Source organism: Aplidium turbinatum, chromosome 10 (genome assembly GCF_918807975.1).
Source record: "Aplidium turbinatum chromosome 10, kaAplTurb1.1, whole genome shotgun sequence".
Taxonomy (NCBI): Eukaryota; Metazoa; Chordata; class Ascidiacea; order Aplousobranchia; family Polyclinidae; genus Aplidium; species Aplidium turbinatum.
Window position 1 is genome coordinate 15,411,771 of NC_137481.1, and position 21,980 is coordinate 15,433,750.

The 21,980-nt window shown below is 37.4% G+C and overlaps 2 protein-coding genes across 2 annotated transcripts in view; one reads left to right on the forward strand and one right to left on the reverse strand.

Moving 5' to 3' along the window:
• LOC145778996 (cytochrome P450 2H2-like) overlaps positions 1-3,080 on the forward strand; it is a 15,182-nt gene extending 12,102 nt beyond the window's left edge. The window contains exons 9-11 of the mRNA XM_082590577.1: positions 326-470; positions 1,175-1,338; positions 1,945-3,080. Of these exons, the coding sequence (XP_082446703.1) occupies positions 326-470; positions 1,175-1,338; positions 1,945-2,262 (627 nt within the window). The 3' untranslated portion in view covers positions 2,263-3,080. The remainder of the gene's footprint in view (positions 1-325; positions 471-1,174; positions 1,339-1,944) is intronic.
• On the reverse strand, positions 3,081-15,954 carry LOC145778496 (cytochrome P450 2J3-like). Its single transcript, XM_082589981.1, has 9 exons — positions 15,691-15,954; positions 15,058-15,203; positions 13,432-13,534; positions 13,096-13,205; positions 12,624-12,745; positions 10,124-10,239; positions 8,993-9,137; positions 5,492-5,655; positions 3,081-4,326 (listed from the first exon to the last, which is right to left on the reverse strand). Exons 1-9 carry the CDS (start codon positions 15,943-15,945, stop codon positions 4,006-4,008), a joined length of 1,482 nt encoding a protein of 493 aa, XP_082446107.1. The 5' UTR covers positions 15,946-15,954; the 3' UTR covers positions 3,081-4,005.
• Positions 15,955-21,980: the final 6,026 nt, after the last annotated feature.

A 21,980-nucleotide genomic window follows, 5' to 3' on the forward strand; every position in this document is an offset into this window, starting at 1 on the left:
TTGGAAAAGATGTGCTTAAGCCAAAGCGGGCAGGACTTTTGAAAGATGCGTAACAATAAATTTGCCGTAGAATGTGTTTTCTATAACGACGTTAAAATGACAGTGTAAACGAATGATAACATTTGTTTTCAAAGTCATTTTGCGTCACTAGGGACTTGAAGAGTGTTTCCTAGTGTCATTTCAAATAAAAGTAGCAGTAGCGAGCGCTACTTTGGTCTGAGTAGCGGTAGCGCGCTACTTTAAAAGTACCGGGTGCCCACCTCTTTTGTTTATCTATCTGCATAACATTGTAAACGTGTGTTTGTAAAAAATACTTTTTTTGCAGGATTTTCAGCTCGTACAATACATAAGGGATCTCTTTGTGGCTGGAATAGAAACAACAACCTCTACATTACGATGGGGTATACTTTGTCTCATCCATTTTCCTCATATCCAAAAACGGCTCAGAAACGAAATTTTCAAAGTTTTGGGTACGAAAACATTGCTTAAAATGTATTTCGGTGCTTTAAGCCAACAGTCTCCAACCTTTTCTCTCTCATGGACTAGTTTTAAAATGAAAACAGGATCGACGATATAAAACACAAAGTTTGACATTGATGTCTTGACATTCAGGCTATTTTTTTTTTGTTTTTTTTTTGCTAACGATTTAAACACACTTTTAAGTAAGATTCGTAAAATAAAATACACAACGTAAAAGTCGTAGGCAAAGGAAACTAATTTAGCATCGAGGTTTGGAAAAATTGCTCCCAGAATAAATTTGACTAATATAACATTGTTTTGATCGATGTTTGTGAACTTATAGGTCTAATAATGATTTTTAAGCACGACGCACAAACGCACAGACACACACCATTATATTTGACCAATATCAAAACGTGATTCCTTTAGAAGTTTGAGTAACAAGGTTTGATTTAAAATTGAAGTTAACTTTTGAATATATTATCTTTTCACGACTACAGAAGGATTTCAATAATTTATTTGCTGAATGTTTGTATATAGCATTACGTGAGCTCAACGTAAAATTTCGAAAATCTATGTGAGGTGCTCCCACCTTTCATATATGGCTTCTACAAGACACATTTCTCATCTTACTTGAAATAGGTTTAATTGTTAGGATGTTGGCAAGTAAGGTATTTAGTTTGGAATATTTCAATACCTTCAGCTGTGTCTTTAGGAAACAGCAGGCAGGTTAGAATGGAGGACAAAGACAACATGCCGTACGCTTGCGCCTTTATCCAAGAATTGTACAGGTATCGGACTGTGGTGCCGATGGATGTGCCTCACAAGACAATGGCTGACGTAGAGTTTAAAGGCTACACTATCCCTAAAGATACTATAGTAAGTTCTGATAATTTCATAATGAAATTCATATATCTTGATCAATTTTTTTACCAAGTATTTAGAGCTTTAGTAACATTCATAGGCTAAGACACGAATTGCTTCAAAGCTGTTAATTTTAAACTAATTGTTCGCAACCTGGCTCCATGCATCTCCAAAGAGTCCAAAGTAGCCTAGGTTTCAAATGGTCATTGAAGGTAGCCTACTCTCGGCTGAATAGCCAATTGGTGAGAGCACTGGTACGGCATTCGAAAGGATGCTGGTTCAATACCCTTTGAAAGCATGCGTCTGTGTCTTTGGCAAGACACTTGAAGGCTTGCCTGAAGGTGGACAAAAAGATTGGCTTTCTTGCCTTGATGCCTTCTGTCCACTTAATCTGAAGAAGTGGTAGCATTTTAACTTTAAAGCGAAAGGATTTAAGTTATAATTCTTTGCGTAAAATTGGATGCAAGTGGACCAGAGATAAAGGTTTTTAATGCAGACTTTGTTTTTTGGCATTTAATGTGGCCTTCGCATGGCAGCCCTGATATGCTATTACTGGCTTTAGTCACATACGAATACACAACACAAGTGTACCTTTAGGTGTAATGTATCCTTAACTTTTAGGTGATTCCTCATCTCTGGGCTATTCACAATGACCCTGTCCGTTGGCCTGAGCCGGAAAAGTTTTTACCAGAGCGCCACTTGAACGAAAACAGAAAGTTTGTCTCTTCCTTGCATATTATCCCATTCTCTTTGGGTGCTCGTCATTGCCTAGGAGAGCGCATAGCGAGAATGGAAATCTTCATCTTTCTTGTGTCTTTGGTTCAGAAATTTGAAATTATGAAGGATCCAAACGATCAGGAATTACCTGACATAAACACTGGAGTCACTGGCCTAGGTTTCATTCCTCATTCATTTAAAATGGTGGCAAAACAGTTGTAAATATAATTCCCAGCAGGGGTGTGCAAATCGTGGCTCACGGGCCAAATGTGATCCGTGGGCTTAAACTTTTTGGTCCCCGGAAAGGTACGGATTTTAAATAATAACGTGTGGTCCGCTGGACGATTTCTTTTTTGTCTCATGTGTACAACGTTTGGTAAACATTATTTTCTATTTGGCAACCGGACAAGCTCAACCAGTGTGAAACTAAGCAAAAACAATCTTTTTTTATATCCCTTGCAGGCTAGTTACATCTTTTGCTTACAGTCATATTTATCTGTAGTAGCCTAATTCTATTCGCTCGCATGCTGCTGAAAACTTAAACTAATTTTAAGTCGTCCGCATGCCGAAAAAAACTACAAAAAATCTGCTGCTGTTTTGCGGTTGAATAGCTTAGGCTTACTTGCGTGATGTGTGTGGACAAGAAAGGAACATTCATCCGCTAAACATCCCCGCTATCCGCGCTCAGTCTGAAGTCACTTTTAAGCTAGTTAGCCAATATGTTTAAAATAACGTCATTTTCTATTTTAATGTGACACTGATGGGATGATGTATCACGAAAATGATCAATTGTTTTGTTTTTTCTGCGCCAGCATAAGCAGATGGTTCGTGCGTGTTATAAAATCCTTCTCGCGTTTATGAACTGTACAATACTACATAGGCTACTGTTTTGTGATAAAACTCTATGTGCACTACTGGGTAATTCGCGTCATCTGATGAGTAAAAAAAGCTAATTGGAATTTCTCTCTATTTCTATTAGTGTTGCTTATATATTGAAGTAGTCTACACTACAGTATTATCTGAAATAAACGATACATGTACACAGCATTCTAACACTTTGTATTCATCGATATTCGAAAAAGAAGCATACCGAATCATGCATTGAGTCACTTATTACCCCCAAATGTCATTACTCGACCCGATATAGTGTAATTTCTACTGACAGTACAGAGCTGCCAAGTGCGATATTTCTTGAATTGACACAAAAATGAAACGAAGATTTGAGTTTGAGAACTTTTCAAACCACAAATAATTTTTAATGAAAACCTATACATTGACGTTTAGCAAGGCTATAGCTAATCAACAATCACGCATTAAGTAATATTGCACCATTTAAAATTGTAGTTTTACACTTCATAAACTCAGTTCTTCGATTTAGCACGCACTATATATTTGCACTGCAGTGAATAGGCAATCGGCTAAACTTAGGTAGTAGGCTATAAGCGATTTTTTACAGCAAATACTTAATAATAGGCTATTTCAATTTATGCAAAACGGTACCTGCGCAAAAGCACAGTAGACTACATAAAATCAAATATACAGTACAGTACTATATCCACACAAAGGTGTTTGATGCATTTTCAATGCAACGTTAAATAAAAATTGTTGATACAGAGGAATTTAAATGTTTCTTTTTTCTTTAAGAAAACGTGAAACGTATTTCTTTGTGCTTATAGTCCACTTATTAAAAAAATTTTCTCCAAATAATTTTTGTGGTTTATACATTCTATCTGGATCTATAAATTTATCAAACAAATGTTTACAAATGTTATTAATCCGATGTAGCCTATGCACAACCAGAATATTCCACAAATCAGTTAATGCTTTACAAAATTGACAATGTTATAACTTGAGTCCACATGGAACAAAATCTGTAACTTATTTGAAAAAGTTCTTTATTTTTTCACATTAAACAAATCAGAGATATCTACATCGTTCGTAAGTCACAGGCTATGGAAATTAGGATTAATTGGTTTCTTTTGCAACAAGTTTAAACAAAAACGGAATGAAGGCAAGACCAGACATCCCATCATCCAAAGGTGGAAGACTGGTAGCGTTGGGGTCAGGATGAAATTCAAATTTTTGCAGCATTGATATGAGAATTACGAACATTTCTACTCTTGCCAGTTGCTCTCCCAAGCAGTGTCTCGGACCAACTGAAAACGGAATTACTCGAGGAGAGGGGATGAACTTACCATCTTCATCAAGATGTCGTTCAGGTTTGAATGTATTCGGGTCTTTCCAGTCTTTGGGATCTCGCATAGAAGCCCATAAATTGGCGATTACCTTTCAACAAATGCATTATCAGTAGCATAATCAAGCATCATCTAACATTGAAAAGTAGCTCATAATTTTTTAGTCGACAAATAAGTTAACTAATATACGTATGAATAAAAAATAACAGTAACCTCTCAAGTACATATAGCTCCACACAAACTGAAATTTACATAAGTTTTGACTCTTTTTCTATTTTTTTAAAAGTAATGTTTGAAAAGACATTATTGTCCAAACATTGTTTAAAAATAAATTTTGCAACAAAGCAACAATTGCATTTTTTAAAAAGTGCTATAGAAAGTGAACCTACTTGAAAGTTATTAGGCCATTGAATAAACTTTATAAAAATGTGAAAAGGATTCCAAACTTCAAAGTGATATCAGAATTTTTGGAAACACACTAGGCCTATGAAAAAGTATTTTCGCTTCGAATTGAGCTGCTCAGTGACGTATTTTATTGTTTTATTTCAAAACTTTGTGAACTAAAACGAAAACAAAATGTGAACTAACAAAATCTCAGTAGAAAAGCAACCAAGAATTTGAAGTAGGTTACCTTAAAACACGTTCTTCAAAAACATTAAGTTTAAAAGCTCTAAAATGTTCAATGCAACTTTTCAAAACAAAATGTCGTTACGGGACAAAACTCCTCATGATTTTTTAAAGTTTTTCTAATGAAATTGCTTCGAGAAAAATTCCGTTTTACTTGAAATTGTAGGCTATAGGTATTTCCACAAGTACGTGCTTGAATGATTTTTAGGAATCGCCGTTCATGGAGAAACATTTGTTTTGTTTGAAACTAAAATGAATGTTCCCAAACAGCCGTAGTAAATATTGTAATGCATTAGCAAATGCAACAATACAAGAAGCCTATTGTTGCACCATTTGCTTTTTAGCGAACCGAACTACGCTAACAAACTTATTTTCGATGTATCCTACTTTAATATACTTTAAGCATTAAATTAAAAGTTAAAAATGTAAGGTAAAGCTTTCCATTTGACTGTAAATAAAAAATGCAACTATACTAGGCTAATTGACTACTAAACCAGAGTACTAAACTTAAATAATACATAAACGCACTGTACTTTGAAATTTGCTAGCAATCTATACAATTACCGCTATTGAGCATGATTTATGTTTTTAAAATACTGTAGTAATACTTAGAATATAACTCTATTTACTTTTGTATGTTTTGGGATGAAATATCCTTCCAATTCTGTATCTTCAGTCGTGTAATGAAAAGGGGCCAAAGTAACAACAGGACGAAAGCGGAGAACCTCTTGCATGAAGGCACACGAATATGGAAAGTCAGCCTTGTTTGCCATTACAAACTTTCCATCAGTTCCTGAACGTATTTATTTTCGTTATTTTCGTCATTTACAAAATTTTCAAAAAATTAAAACAAATTCAGTGCTCAATGAATGACAATTCGATGACGATAAAAGCTTGACAAAAGAAACAGTAGCATAGGCTACATCTCGGTGTCACACGGGTTAAAAACACATGAATCCGTGGCACCATGATATTTAAAATGCTAGTTTAAAGCGTTATTAATCATTACAGTTCTAACAGTTCATTTATTCAAACTGCAAACAATGTTGAAATTGTAGGATTGACTATTGGTGGGCAGCAGGTCGACAACTTAAACCAAATCATTTGTGACCAATGGATGTCCAGTTTTGTATGTGGTAAGCCTACATTCACAGAGACATAAGCCTAATCAAACTGTCAAAGCTAGCTATTGATCAATGTAGGCTACAACATTAGCGACAGGCTCAGTCATAGAATCAGGGTCAATTCAAAGGCGTATTGATAGAAAACATCTCAAATACATTGTCAGCACTTAGAATTTTCAACAAATTAACCTCTTTACATTTCACAATACCTTACGATGTAATGGTGGTTGTTTAAAGTTTAGAAATCAGCATTGCCAAGGGCTTAGGCTAGGCCAGTGGTTCTCAACCGGGAGTCAGTGAAGCGATTTCAGGGGTCCGTGAAAGTTTCCGAGTTTTCAGCATGATTGATAAATTACGAAATTTAAAAATTGTTTGTGCTTTGTTTATGTATTAGCTCAGCGTGGTCCAACTGCAGGCCCGCGGACCAAACTTGGCCGCGAGCTCCGTTTTTTTGGCCCCCAAACTGATAGTCAGCTTTGTTTTAATCTAGCAATATCACCTCAATTTTTGTTTCTTTGTTATTGTAATTGACAAAAAAACTTTGTGAATGATCTTTTGTGATGCATAACAATACCACTTTGTTTAAAAAAATTCCCATAGACGTGAGAGTTAGTACACAGCCCCCAGAGCTTCAACTCCAATTATGTGAACTTTAGAACGATCCGTTATTCCGTTTTTGCTGTCAAGGAAAATGGAAAATCCTGCAAGCTTTTGGAAGTCAGTGTCAAACGAGAAGTTTCCCCTTTTAAAAGATGCTGTTCTGAACCTGTAGGCCACTCGATGTTTGGAAGTAGGCTACATAAACATTTTCGAATGTACATTTTTGGCAATGAACAATATTAAAACCAAAAATCGAAATTAACTTGGAAACGAGGCTCTTTACGCTTGCGTTCGCATGGCCACAACTACAATTCTCGTGGTCGTGTATACCAACGCTATTGTCTAAAATTAAAACCCTTTTAGGGTGAAACAAGCTGTAGAGGTTTTAGCGAGTAGTAACTACAGTATATGCCATAGGGCATAGGCTATGTATAATTTGCTAGCAATAAGCCTATGAATCGCTATTTAAAAACATTGGCCCGCAAGATAAAAGAGAAATGTTTTTGGCCCGCGATGAAAAGAAGTTGGACCACGCTGAATTAGCTTACAGTGATTCTCAAACTGTAAGTTGCAACGCACTGGTGCGTCGTTAGAAATTGCAAAGGACATTGCACAAAGGTGTGGTTTCGTAACTAAAAAATATCATATACATGACTTAAACCTTTTAATAAGGCTATGTTAGCTATGCTCAACTTAATTCTTTTGAGACAGCAGATTGTTGATCAACGTTTAACTTAGAAATGCAAACGCTAGTCAGCAGTCTATCACCACTCACAGTTTTGCAATGAATGACTGTGATTAATTACTATCGATTAGGCTACAAATGAAAAAAAGGGAGAAATTCTTTTTAACGGTCGCAATTATTCTATTAAGTTATGATAAAATTTATAGAAAAACATTAAATGAGTACATGGATTACTGATGTTTGATCCTGTGTGCCAACATATAGCTCATAACATAATTTCGTCAATCTCATCAATCGCCAAGTGCGTTGCGAATTCAGCAAATTCTTCTAAGTGTGTTGCTTCGAAACTAATGTACGGTTACACATGATCCCATAAGCAGGGGTTCTTAAACTGGGGTCCGTGGACCCCCAAAGGGTACGCGGACTAGTTTTAGGGGGTTCATGAAGGCCCAATGGAAGTCTTAGTGTATTATTTCAAAAATGGAATGAATTTTTCAAAAGAAAAGAAATTAAGTTCAAACAACGCTGATGATTTTGTACCGACTGCTGTCTCGTCCTGGGGTGGCTGACAAGTGACAACGACACTAGATTGTTGAAATCAGGAAGTACATCTTGTATTACGTCACGTATGAAGCGATCAATGCGGATTCAGAAACGTCACGTCATTCCATCAGAAGTGTGTTGATTGAAAAGGAAAAAGATTACCAAACCAGTCTGTTTTATAAGCGAAATCAGTCATCCTTGGCGAGTGCTGCCAGACGCAATGGTAATAATATTAAAACTTGAAAGTAGGCTAAACAGTAGAAGTATGAGAACATTGGACTGCACTGCAGAATATTGGCTGGTGACGAATACGAGACAGCCGTCGGTATAATTTCTAGTTTAGCGTTTCCAGATAATTGTTATCGCATCGTAGGCCCACTGTTTTTTGTTACGTACGTTTATTACGTCACTTTCCACATGGTTGTTTTTGCCGCTATTTGAACATTGCAAAATTTTATCACTTGCAGCTAAGCTAGACGTCAGCTAGGCTAGGTAAGATTGTGAAAGGTTTATGCATATCCTCTTTTGGTAAAGAGAGCCATGTCTGCTATACTCCCTTTTGCGACTACATATTTATGTGAGTCAGGATTTTCATCCTTGGTAACCATCAAAACAAAGAGTCGAAACCGGTTGGATGCAAAAGATGACATGCGTGTTGCCTTATCAAAGACGAAGTCACAATTTCATGTTCTTGTTGAAGACAAACAGCAGCATCCTTCACATTAATGAAAAATCGAAGATATTAAAAAACAATCTGCATTCGCTATTTCTTAAATTTAATGAAACATAAATTTTGTTACCTCAAATCAAATACAGCTATTACTCTCTAATAAACCCTTGACAGCCTGTTACACCCTAAAAGGAGGATCATCAGAAAGTCCTTATCCAAATAGAAATAAATTTTGATATCAATTCGTTTTAATTTTATTGCGTTACGGTATGTCCAATTCGTGCTGATCAAAAAAGTTTCTCGGACTAGGCCATAAGGGGGGTCCACGCAAACCATAAATGTTTTCAAGGGGTCCACGTTAAAATAAGTTTAAGAACCCCTGCCATAAGGAGACGCAATATAGGAAAATTTCAAATGAAAATTATTAGGAGTCCGCGACCGCTTCAAAGGCACCAAAAGGGGTCCACCAAGACAAAAAGGTTGAGAACCACTGGCTTAGGCTACTCACCTAAAACACTCAAGATTTCGCTGCGTACTTTCTTTTGAATCTCTGGATAGTGTAATAGGATTAACAAGCCCCACCGAAGAGTATTACTGGCTGCTTCAGTGCCGGCAAGAAAAAGGTTGATACAATACACTGGTAGTTGTTTTTCCTGTAAAAGAATCACACGCTTGTTTGCTCTCTTTCTTTGAAGTCAACTGTAGTCAAAAACACTACTCAATGGTAGTAGTAGTTCCGTATGGCACTTTCACACGTGGAGTTTGTGATCTTCAAGTTTTTATAACTGTTTCCGTATTGGTGAACCGTGTCGTAGCTACCGGGTAGTGCAGTCCATGGACACTGGACAGTCTAAAATAAAACGAGCAGTTTGCCTGCTTTTTTGCATTTTGAACAAATCAGTGTATTTAGACGAGCCCATCGATGAAGAGTGGTAGCAGTTCGGGAATGACGGGATAAACTACAGTATATTGCAGCCGATCCATTCCTTTCTGTTACATGTCGAAAAACCTGGGAAGGTTAGCGTTAGATCGTTGATAACGTCTCCATCTTGTGATCGATTTTTTGTTCAATATTCTTTCTATTTATGATTGAGATCGTAAATTCATGATTTTGATTGTTTGGTTGTAAAAATGATGTCGTGATTTTCGTCGATGGGTGTTTGGTTTATTTTGGATTATGTTTTGCAATGGTGAGTTATTCTACACATTGTCAAGGTTCTTAAATTTTTAAATGAATTTGGCTGTTGTCACTTTTCTTCTCAGATGTGATGCAAAAATTGCGCTCATCGTTCTCTCCAGTTTTTTAGCAGAAACATGAAAACTAACCATGGTAGTCTTCTCTGATTCCGTACTTTTTACTGATCATATCGAGGTAGCCTAACGTTTTTACTAGTTGTGGGATTCCCAGTCACATGCTGTAAGCCTACTGTATATCAGCAGTCAACTATGGAAATTAGAAGCCCCAGACAATTGTTCCTAATTCAAAAATCCAGCCAAATTTACTAACTTATTTAGTGTACACTAACTAAATAAATTAAAGGATTAAACTTTCTACACCCCAAACGAATGAGAAAACTATGTATAAAACATGGTATTGTGTTTCACTTCTTGATTATGTTTTCTTGTTCTTTGCAATTACCTCAAATGATTCGTGCGTCTTATTCATCATTTCCAAGAGAAAGGCATCGATAAAATCACGAATATTATTTTCATCAAATGATTGCTGGTGCTCTTTAACTATTTCAGCGATAAGATCTGCAAAACAAAAACGAATTGATGCTTGTGTATTCATGTTGCGTACCCCATTTACATGGATAACATGGCTACTTGGAATTTTTGCCGTAGGCTATCAATCAATACAACCATGACTACTTGGAGGTGCAGCTTGATTTGTCACATTTTTCAGGTTTTGATTACCGCCACTGCTATTGTCTGACTGAAATTTATTTTCTAGGATTATTTTACTTTTCGCAGACTCGCTGTAGCGATGACAGGGGGTCCAGGGGATACTTTTGGACCCAGGCCGGAATGATTTTACGGTTCTGGAACTTTGGGAAATCAGTACAAAATGAGAAAAAGTAACTTAAAAAAATGTTCAATTAGACTGTTAGCTAGCGGCTAACAGCCTGAATAAAATTTTCTGAATCAAACTATGTTTGTTTGTCAAAGCCAAGTGAGGCGAAAGCCTAATTTATTATTTGGAGAAGACAGAAAAAAGAAGTTTAAATATTATTTAAAAAAAATTTATTCAGACAGTTATCAAAAGTTGGCCAAGTTTGAAAAAGTCTGCAGAATGTATTAAAAGGCCGTATCTCCGGGTAGCCAAGACACAACGTTTCGCTCATTAAACTAAAACTATTTGAGGTCGAACATCACATTGAAGCTTTTCTCGTATCCGCAAAAACAGCAAATCTCACATAATTATCAAACAATTGCAGGTCATATCAAAAGGTAGCTGAATAGCCGAAACATGAGCGCTAAGCAGATACGACTGCGCAACATAGGCTGTATTACAAAGGAGTCTCAATGTGGCTTCGCCACCACGGAGGAACAAAAAAGTCGACTGACCACGTAACTGTCAAATCAACAACCCTTACAATTTTTTTAAAATATGATTGATTTTTATGCAATCAAGTAGGCCGAGTTGCATAAATGTCCAAAGGCTAGACAAATAAATTATGGTGTCGCAATTGTCTCCCGGTCAAGTGGTGTAAACACTGATGACGCTGACGCTTGAAACACCAAAAACGTGTGATAGCAGAAAGCAATATATAAGCCTACTGCACTACTGCAGTGCTGTTATTGAGTAAGTTTCAGACGGTTTATTTTACTGTTGTTCGGTTGCCGTCGCGATCGTTTCCGCTGCGTTCTTCCATTTCTTCCAGATTTTGAGCGCTAATCGTGTTTTTTTGCGATTGTTTCTGGAGCAGCCAACTGGTCGCGCGTCGACGGATGGATAACTGGGCACTCCAGCAGGACATGCTCTTCAGTTTCTTCTCCACTCTTGCAGTTTCTTCTGGCCTTCCAGACTTATGCTGCCAATATCAAAGATTCGGATGATGGCCGCTACACAACCTGCCTATCGTGACTTGATCCTTACGGTCAGCTGTTGTTCCTCAATGCGATAGATCTTTTTCTCACTCATCATAAATCTCTCGTAAACGTTCGTGCTGTGTAGGGTACCTTGTATTATTTGCTTTATGGCCGCTTTTGCCACTGTGTAGTGCCATGTCGTTCTCGTTTTTCTTTCGGTTCCCTCTTTCACTTTCTCGTACGCCATCTCATTTCCCAATATCCCACGATGGTTGGCGCACCACGAGAATGTTATGTCGCATGCTTGTTGATGAAGAGTGTGTCGTGGTTTTACAATTCAATTCCATTACAATTCAATTCAATTTACAATTCAATTCCAATTACAATTCATTTCCATTTTGCAAAGGTATTGAGGGGTTAATGTTCTTTAACCTTGAGAGCACAGCTTTGCTGTCGGAGACAACACGCGCCTTCTTTCCACTGCATTGCCTTTAATTCTGCTTGTAACGAAAAGCATCCCCTTCCTGCTGGCAAGCTTTTTGCTGAAATTACAATTTGGCTCTATCGGTTGATCCGTTTTGATAAAGACTCTCTTTTCACCATTTTTATTTTGTGTTGATGTAAAACCGTCGGTGTATATCGTTTTGTCATACTTCTCGCAATCTCTCATCAGTTTTTTTTTTTATGGCTTTTTCCTGTTTTTTTTTTCTATATTAATTGTTTTTCTCCATTTACTGTATTTCGAACACTGGGTTTCCATTCTCCAAGTACGTGGAAGCAATTCCGGTTGGTTTCCCCAATTACGGTTGACCATACTTATTTCGCTTTGTTTCTCCAACCCTTTTTATTCGTTCTGTGTAGTGTTTCTCTTTTTGTAGTTAGAAGTAGGCTACTCTTTTTGTAGACTGTAGTTAAAAGTACTGTAAGTTGCAAGTGAGCACGTTACTTGTCTGCACATGGCAACTGCATCAAAAAAAATTTAGTGAACGAATTTATTTCTTAAAACGTATGCTGTCTTCTTATTGAAAAACTTATGTTGAAAAAGGCATGATTAACAATACTGATAATTTCAACATATATAGTTTGTTTAGCTTTCAATCACTCACCTTCTATAGTTTCAAAGTGGCCAAGAAGTGTAGCGAGTCTTTTCTTATAAGGGGGAACGTTCATCAATAACGGAGCATTCACAAGTATACGAGTCAGACTAAGAGTCTCATCTGAGTTGAAGCTGACCAAGAAATTTTGTTCAAAGTAAACAATTTATAAATAAATAGCAGCTTTAACGTTAGTTTTTTTTTTTTTTCAAACAACACGGCATTCAATTCACCAAGGTATTTTACTCTACCATTCTGCATTACTATACATATTTAAGGTAGAATTTTACAGCTGCATGGTTTTCCTAACGCTAATTGTAACATTTTAGAGCTGTCAGAGAGAAGCTGATTTTACAAGTTTTTCTTCACCAAACCAATTGCTAACGATATTTTAGAATCCATCAAATTTGCTTATCATAAATTGGATATTTTTAGTAGCCTAAACTTGTTTGAATAAACACAATTCAAAAGCGTCTTCACTTACCCCTGTTCCATGCGATGCATAATATTTTCAAATTTTGGGTCATCATATTCGAATCGTTTTCCGAATAGAACGTTGCAAATGTTGTTAGAAACAGCAGTTTTCAGTGAATGCTGTTGAAAGAATGGATGATTGTCGAACAATCATTTCAAAAGCTTTGATTTGAAGTTGGATTTGTTAGTCTCGTGCAAACATACCTCGCTTACCGCAGTGATACAGCTGACTGTGTGCATAAATTTAATGACAATTAAACTCAAATGTTTTTGGTTTTGTCAGAAACTTGAAATGTTGAAACGTCAAATGCAAAACATGAAGCAAAACCAACGAAACAAAACTTACTAAAATATCGAATGGTTCTCCATTGTGCGACTTAATAGCGTCATTTAGGTATGACACTTCTTCCGCAATTCTCTCTTCCATGCTCTTTTTTCCAACTCCTAACCTGAAAAATAGAACAAGCACCAACCAATAAGCAACAAAACTTTAATTGTAAAGATTACATTGAAGTTTTTCTGGCAGAGAGCTGTCGACACATTTGAAAAGACCAAATCAGGGTTGTTCCTGTTTATAGTAGAAACTGTTTTTTTGTGTGGTTGCACTGGAAAGCTACAATAGGTGGCTTGTAGTCGCCCAATCTTCCAGAACTTTTCCACCGCTTCCTGTGTTAATACAGTATAGCCTCAATGAGTGTGCTGGCAGTTGAAGTCGCCCGCGAAAAAGCTGGGGCAGGCGAATGTTGAAAGGGGCAATTTCAACATTTGCAAGATCTGGGCTTGTACATACTGACATCATTGTAGTCCAGAACATTCATTCACACCCATTCAATCTCGGCATTAGTTGGAAATGAATCGATAAAGGTCCAATAATAATAATATTAATGTTATAGTTTATTTATTGGAAAGACAAGAAGTAAGATTGGAAAGACAAGAAGTAACAGACAGTTTGTTTCTGCAATTGTATCGAATTCCGTTTTCAAAATATTACTTTACTGTATTCATTTTGTCGGTATGTTTTTGTGTTGTTCCATCGTTGCTGAACAGGTTGTGTTTACCTGTTTTAGCCTCCTTGATAAAGTCAGTCGTGCTAACTGACGAAATGTCGGTAATAAAAGCTAGGTATCATCTTTAACATCAGGAGGTAACCTAGTAGCCAATAGTCACCAGAAGTACGCAAGTTACTTTAATTATCAAATGCCTGGTGAACAGTTTCACTCTGTTTTTATGTTCCCTTTCATTGCAAGAAAAGGATTGATCGACCATTATCAACTTAACACTTTCACTGCCACGCTTTTTTTGATGAAATTTTCAGGATTTAGCTTGAGCAAAGGCTTTGATTTTGAACTGTTGTATTTTGAGAACCGTAGCTGCTAGAAAAAAAATCAAAACATGAAAGTTGTTGCATTTTCAACAGTCTTTTATAGTATGTTTACAAATTTCATGTATTTTCTTTTTAAAATGCCTTAAATGTCTAAAATGTCTGACAAACTACAAAAATTCTGTGTTTTTTTGATTTTTTTTCGCTTCCGTTTAGATATCTGAAAAAAATGTTCAAACTGTGATAAACTTCACCGGTAGATGTCAGGCAAGTACTACGCTTGCCGCACAAAGGTTGTCACGGAGATATTGATGCGTTTTGCGAAGAAAGAACTGGATATACTTCATTTTGCACAAAAAATGACCGTTTTTTGTAAATAATTGATAATTGCAGAAAAAATTTAAATACAAACCCAGTAATTTCTTTCAATTATTAGACAATACAAGTCTTCCTCTTTCTAAAACAGTCAGACTCATGCAGTTTGGCAAACAAAGACCAGATTTATGGTGATTGCAAACAAAGTGTATTTTTTAGAATTTTGTCACTGGATATCCAGAGGTTGGCAGTGAAAGTGTTAAACCGACTTTTAGTGTCAAAAAAGTCAAAATACAAATGTTGTTTATATCTTAGTAAAAATAAATAATAACTTACCCACGCAATGTCATAGCACCAAATTTTCTCTGTGCTTTCCAGCGAGCCCCATAATTCATAAACGAAAGTCCGAAACCTTTCAAAAGACGGTCAAAAAATGGAATATATGGCCGACCAGAAAATACTTCGTTGCCCTTTGCATAAGCCTGGAAAAGTAACATTTGGTTTTTGTTTCATCTGGTTTGCTGTGTCAATTTTGTCGTTTGACACCCCAGTTCAACTTATCAAGATTAGAGCATAGCCTACTGCCTATTCAAGATGCCAACGAGAAACAGTTGGAGGATAACTTGTAGTGATGGATTCGATTTGTTGATTAAATTTAAAACCTTTAAAGTCGAAACAAAACAGATTTTTTTCAAAATTTGTAAATATTTTTGTTACGAACAGCCCTAGTAAAATGGCCATTTGTTCAGTTCAGTTGTTTTTCATTAATTCCTTAACAGTAGCCTAAATCTGCCAAAAATGCAGCCCACTTGGCTGCTAAGTCAACAATAGTAGATATAATCAATCAAGACAAAATTAAGGCCGAGTTTCCCTCCGAGACAGCAGACACGCCAACAATTTTCTGTACTATATTAGGCTACGTGACGAATTAAAAAGCAAAACAAAACATTATTTATACGTTATACCTACCTGTTTTATGCTTTCATAATCGTTCAGGACAACGACCTCATCTCTTCCTATTCGAACAGACAGAATAGACCCGTATGTACTTGTCCATTTTTGAAAGACTTTTTCTGGAAATCTCCCAAGAAATGGAATTATCCCAATCAGTGGAAACCCTCGTGGTCCAGAAGGAAAACGTTTAGGTCTTTGGTACCAATAATAAGACAAAAGAAAAGTTATTACACCAACAAAGAATGCGTTAGAATTTGATAGGAAATCCATGTTGAAACCTAATTGTCTAGAATAAAAATAGCCCAGTTAGAAATTTCTATAGATCAACTTGTGTGTAATCCATGTTGGTGTTGCGCTCAATCTAAAATTAACCGCCTTTTCTAGACGATCTTGCGGTGTACAAAATGTTTGCTCAAACTTTATATAATCGTAACCTGTCCATCATCCCTCCGCCCAGAAGAATAAATTATCACAATGAGAACCGTAATCTGCAGATGGTTGCAGCAGATTGGGTGTTTTGACCGGTAGATACTTTAGCATAGGACAATTTTCCTTACACAGTAGGTACCTGCAGTAATTGTGACTCTTCCAGCACTCAGCCAGAGAATTGATTCTTGCTTTAAACTTTGTTTGGTAATTACAGAAGAAAAAAGAGCATTGGCAGTTGTGGGAATCGAACCCAAGTCATTGAAACTATTGCTTTTTTAACCTTTAAACCACTTGGCCACATGGCCGACGGCGAAACGTTTAATTAATTTACATTCTGACGTGCATGAGTCACAAGACGGCAATCAGCTGTATCTTGATTTCTGATTGGTGGTGGTGAATAAAGCTCATCTGCTGCAGCGCAAATACGCATACAGAACCCGCTTACAAAGACTAACAGCTGCTAATTCTTTACTACAGTTACAGAAGTAGGCTATAGTTGGAGAAACCGTTGGAGAAATTCGAGAGACTGTTTTAGTCCCTCAAAATACCTTTATAAAAACACTGCATGTGAGTTACATGCTATTCTGGCATCCCTTCATTTTGACCTACTTTTTTTCTGTAACAAAGTAAAAGTAAACCACCACACGAAGCATATGAAATACTTTTTGCTGCGAACACAAGTTAAGATGTAGTCTAACCTTAACGTAAGTTCATTAAAAAGTGTTTTTGTACTTCACAGGAAAGACCGACCGAATATTTTGTACAATATTTGTGGAGAGTGGATTGCACTTATAATCTTCAACAATGCATTGCTCACCAAACCTGCAAACAGTGTGGAGTTTTGCCCCAAAAATCTACAAATGTTCTAGCTATAAACTTCATGTTGGTGGAGTTTACTCGATAATAATGATCGTAATGTTTTGATGATCAGTACAATAACAAGCTTAAAATCGTATATTTTATAGTCTATTTTTGTTTTGCTATTTTGTAGGTCTACCGTCTACGTAACTTTCTGCGATGTAAATAATCGGTTAGCCTACTGCAGTTTAACGTAGCGTAAGCGTTATGCAAAAATTGTTTTGAAACCCTCATGAAACTTTTCTGCATGCGCCAGTGCATTGCTTATCACACCGAATGCTGGTCAGACAAAAAAAACTGAACAAAATCACTAAGCTTCACTGGTGGCCATTCTAAAGCTTTTTGTTATCGTATGTCAACCTTCTGGCATGCGTTTACTGTAAGCTTCTTGTCAAAGACACAGCCACATGCTTATGCTACACGAACCGTGGATCAATCATGCACGAACAAATTCCAATGTAGGACTGACTGAAATTATTTACTTTCAGCAAAGAGAAATTTCTAGCTGGAAATTTAATGCGCATGTTATTTTGATTCGAAAAAAGTTAAAAAGTTTTAACCGCTACTCCAATATCCAAATATATGAAACCAGTGCAGCTGCCTGCTTTTGAAGTTCTAGTTTCACCAGACCACAGCAATGGCTTGAATGAATTGAACATTCAGTTTCGCCTTCAGAGTGTATCGTTGCGTGGCGCTCTATTCTTTGGATTTGTGTACAAACGCTGATGCAAAAGGCACGCCAACACACGCATGCTATTTGCTGATAGCAGACTTTGAGTTGTCTGAACTCAAACACAATATAATTCCTTCGTCACCTTGGCTCCTTGAGACTGAGAAAGTTAAATACAAAACGAAGAATTCACGTTCTTGCTGGCTCTTGTAGGCCTCACACGCAAAAGCGGATCTAGAAAGTTTTAGTTTTTTGTCAAATCTGTGACTCTTCCTGTGACGACAACAATCTAAAAACTTTACAATGCTCTGATTTGACTCCGACACTTGCGTGACAAGCTATGAATGAATAATGTTCATGTTACCGTATCATAATTCTCTGTGAGACATCTTTCCACCTTCCATCACTTTGCAAAGAGATGACAAAATAACAAATTTCATTGATTTCACAAAATCTACTGTATTTGAGAAAAAAGATTCATTACATAAAACATTTCTTTTTCAAAAGCATTGGCGACTGCCCATATTATCATGCAGCCTCCAGCGAAATTGTTTCCAACTTCGTTTAAAATTTATAGAAGGCATTTGCAGCAGGCTATAATTTACGTAAGCTTGGTAGGCTACCTTGAGGTCTGACCGTCTAAGTCGGTTAACGTATTTTTTAGGATTCAAGGTGTCGTTTGTTTCAACTCATACTTTCAATCCAATCTTATTGCTGGCTAAATATTTGTTTAATTACTGAAATGAATAATGCTCTAGGTATCGAAGTGGCGAGTGTGGTCGTGCTACATTCTTTCCGTTAGTTTCTTAAAATAGCTTGAAATTTTGTGCTTGCCTTGTGCAGTTGTGCTCAACCATTGCAGTGCAGACTAAAATTTAGTTTGCTCAGACTGCCTAATACAGACTGCATTCTACTTACCGGTAACTAGACAATCATGCATAAAAATTTTATAAGCAACAATGATCCTCGCTAACCATTTGAAGACAGATAAAAAATGAATATGAAAAATAGCTTGCGGCACCCCAGAGCAGTGCCGGTCTTTGGGGTGAGATCGCACAGGGCCCGCAATTTACTCAGAAGAAAACATGATCTTATCCGTTTGCTATGCCACCGGACAGCACCATTTTACAGTAATATGCTTACCCAAATTTTTGTTGAACATGATCTCAGAATGCACCAAATTCAAAGTAATTTTTCAAAATTTTCTGGGGGAGGTCCCCCAGACCCCCCGCCGCTGAGTGTCGTCTTCGGCAAACACGCCGTCAGGCTTTGCTCGCCGCCCGTGAAACCCCTTTCAAAATGCCTAGCTACGCCACTGAACTGGATCATTGTCATTGGGGCATGCAAAGCATATTCCGCACAGGGCCCTAAATACCATAAGACCAGTAGGGGAGGATGAGGTAAGTTGAGCCACTTTGTACTTAAACGCTTCTACTAAGAAAACCGCTTGGTTTACAATAAAAGTGAAAGTGGCAGCATAATGGTTGATGCTTTGGCCTTAATTTAACAAAAAAATTTTTTTCATAACTCATAAGAATATTAAAAAAAAACATGTTTTAAACATTACGTCATTTTGGCTCAACTTACCTACCCCATGTGGTAAGTTGAGCCGGGGTGTGAGGAAAGTTGAGCCACTCGTTTTTGTTCAATAACAAAAGCTGTAGCGATGGTAGCCTACATTATAAAATGCTATGCAATACATATGTTCACGAAATTATTGCCCAGATATTTGTCCCGAATTGTAACATAGACTGTGACGCAATGGTGACGTCATCATTGCGATGCACTGTCATGCTTGAGCGACAATCTTTCGTTATTTTTTCTCTATTCACTAACTCGTGTTTTGCTGCTTGGCGAAAACGTGGTTCGGCCTTTTACGATGTGATAAATCTATCGGACGGACGTATTAGAGTGTGCAGTGACTATTCCACATCACAATTGAACCCGTCTCTTTTTGACAATATACAATCTTAACTCAACACATGTGGAACCTTAGTCGACAGTTAGAAAGAAGACAGGTTGGGTAGCAGTTAATACATATCTGCTACCAGGAAGAAAGAACGACATGTAAAAGGATAAATTTATTTTGTTGTGACCAGGGCCGGATTTAGCTGATGGGGGCCCGGGGCACTTTTAGATCGGGGAGCCCCCCTGCAAAATTTTGTTTCAAGCCTACGGCGCGAAAAACCACCTCTGCGTCTACAGTAGCATCAATCCAGCACTGCACAGCATTTTGCAGAAACTTCAAAGGCTGAAAGGAAGAAAAAATAACACAAAATCACATTTTTTCCACGTAGGGGGGCCCTTCAAAAGTCGGGGGGCCGGGGCACCTGCCCCCTCTTCCCCCCTAAATCCGGGCCTGGTTGTGACTGTTCGACTGTGAAATTGCGCACTTCCCAGCCGACAAAGCTGCCACTTTTTTGTTGATTAAACGTCAACAGACGTTGAATCAATGTAGTACTAGCAAATCGCGTCAACTGACCTGCAGAACAGAAAATAAAACGATGAATTATTACACAATCCTGATTAGGGAACGTTCAAATATTGCGTAACGCCTTCGAGGGGGAGGGGGGGGTTTATGCAAAGCGTTACGTTAGCGTCATATCAGGGGGGGAGGGGGTTCAAGCAAAACGTTACGTAACGCTTTCGAGTACGGAATGGTAGTTTTTTGTGCTGAATTCGTAGTGAAAAAGCGTTACATGGGGGAGGGGGGATTGAAAAAAGCGTTACGTTGGCGTTACATGGGGGAGGGGGGGGTTAAAAATTCGGAAAAAAAGCGTTACGTAATATTTGAACGTTCCCTTAAATAAACCTCCAAATGTGAATTTTCTAAATCAATTTCCGTTGTCTGTCAGATCTAAACTTATTCCATATGCCACTGATCAAGAGAGCATGGAAACCGGAATTTCTGCTGACGGCAGAAAGTTTCTCCAACTGGTCGTGTGAGGAAGCTTTAACGACATCCTCTTCAAGAAAAGCACAGTCATCGTCTGCTTTAAAGACAAAGGACTACTTTTCCTAGGACTTTCCAGGCACTTTTCTTAAAAAGTTGGCCTCAATTTCTCCATCTTCATTGAAGCATTCGATTTTACCAATGTAATGCACAGGTCGGGTTTTCCCTTGCATGTTGCTAGTAAGCTGCAAGTTACACTACAAATAAATTTAAACTTCAATAGACCAATGGACAAACTATTTTTTCCAGAGATTTAGACTATTAAAGAGTAAAATACACTTTGTTATCTATTTCATGACTACATATATCATCACTTAACACTGGCAGCTGAAGTGAGGAAAGTTGAGCCACCGGCTCAACTTACCTGTACATCACGGGCTCAACTTACCTCAAGGTCGCCATTAAAAGTTAAACGGGAATTTCTCCAGTCATATATGAGCTAGCAACCTCACTTTAATAGTTTCTGAATAAGCTAACAATAGTGATTACTGTGACATATCAATACTGGTGAATGCCATAGACATTTTGTAAAACTCAAAAAATATTATTTTTCAAAAAGTTCAAAAAATTTCCCAAAATCACTAAAAACAGTTTTTCTGTCTTTCTACAAGACAAAGACCTATAATCTTTACAGAACAGCTCCATTTAAGATAAACGGTCAGGTAGGTGACAATAGAAAGTTGATGCGATTTTTATTTTTCAAGTTACGGGGGGTGGCTCAACTTACCCACTGGCTCAACTTACCTCACCTTCCCCTACTGCCCAGAGTAGGCTATTGTAAATGGCAGGGAACCACTGGCCTGCAATAATATAGAGTAAGATGCTACCTTTCCCTGACTTAAGTAATGGTTAACATTTATCGACCGACAAGCCGCAAGAACTCAGTGATTGCCGTGGCGAAGAATCGCAAATGCCTTTTATAATAAGGAAGACTCATCAGTCATCACGCTTTTGAAAAAGCTTATGGAATGGCACGTCATTTCACTACACGTGTAAGAAAAGTGATGGAAGCGCATCAGCGATTTGTAGACATGCCTGCAGTGCATAAGCTTGTAAAAGCGTACAAAGGAAGGTTACGTACACGGTTTATGATACTTTTCTTCAATTTTTGTATCATATTGGCTGCTGCACTTTTCAGCTGTCGTCTCGTCTATCTTCCTTTGGGTTTCAAACCTTTGGCCTTATCAATGAATTCAAGCCTCATTCTTGTCCAAATTCTGTAAATCTAAATTCAAGCATTGTCTTAACACTCTAATCGAGTGATTTATCAAACTTTTTGTCTTGATGGACCCCTTTTAGTGCCCTCAAAGCGGTTGCGGACTCTTCAGAAAATTATGTAAAATTTTATTATATTGCGTCTCCTCAGAGAAACAAAATAATGTCTCATAAGTTTCG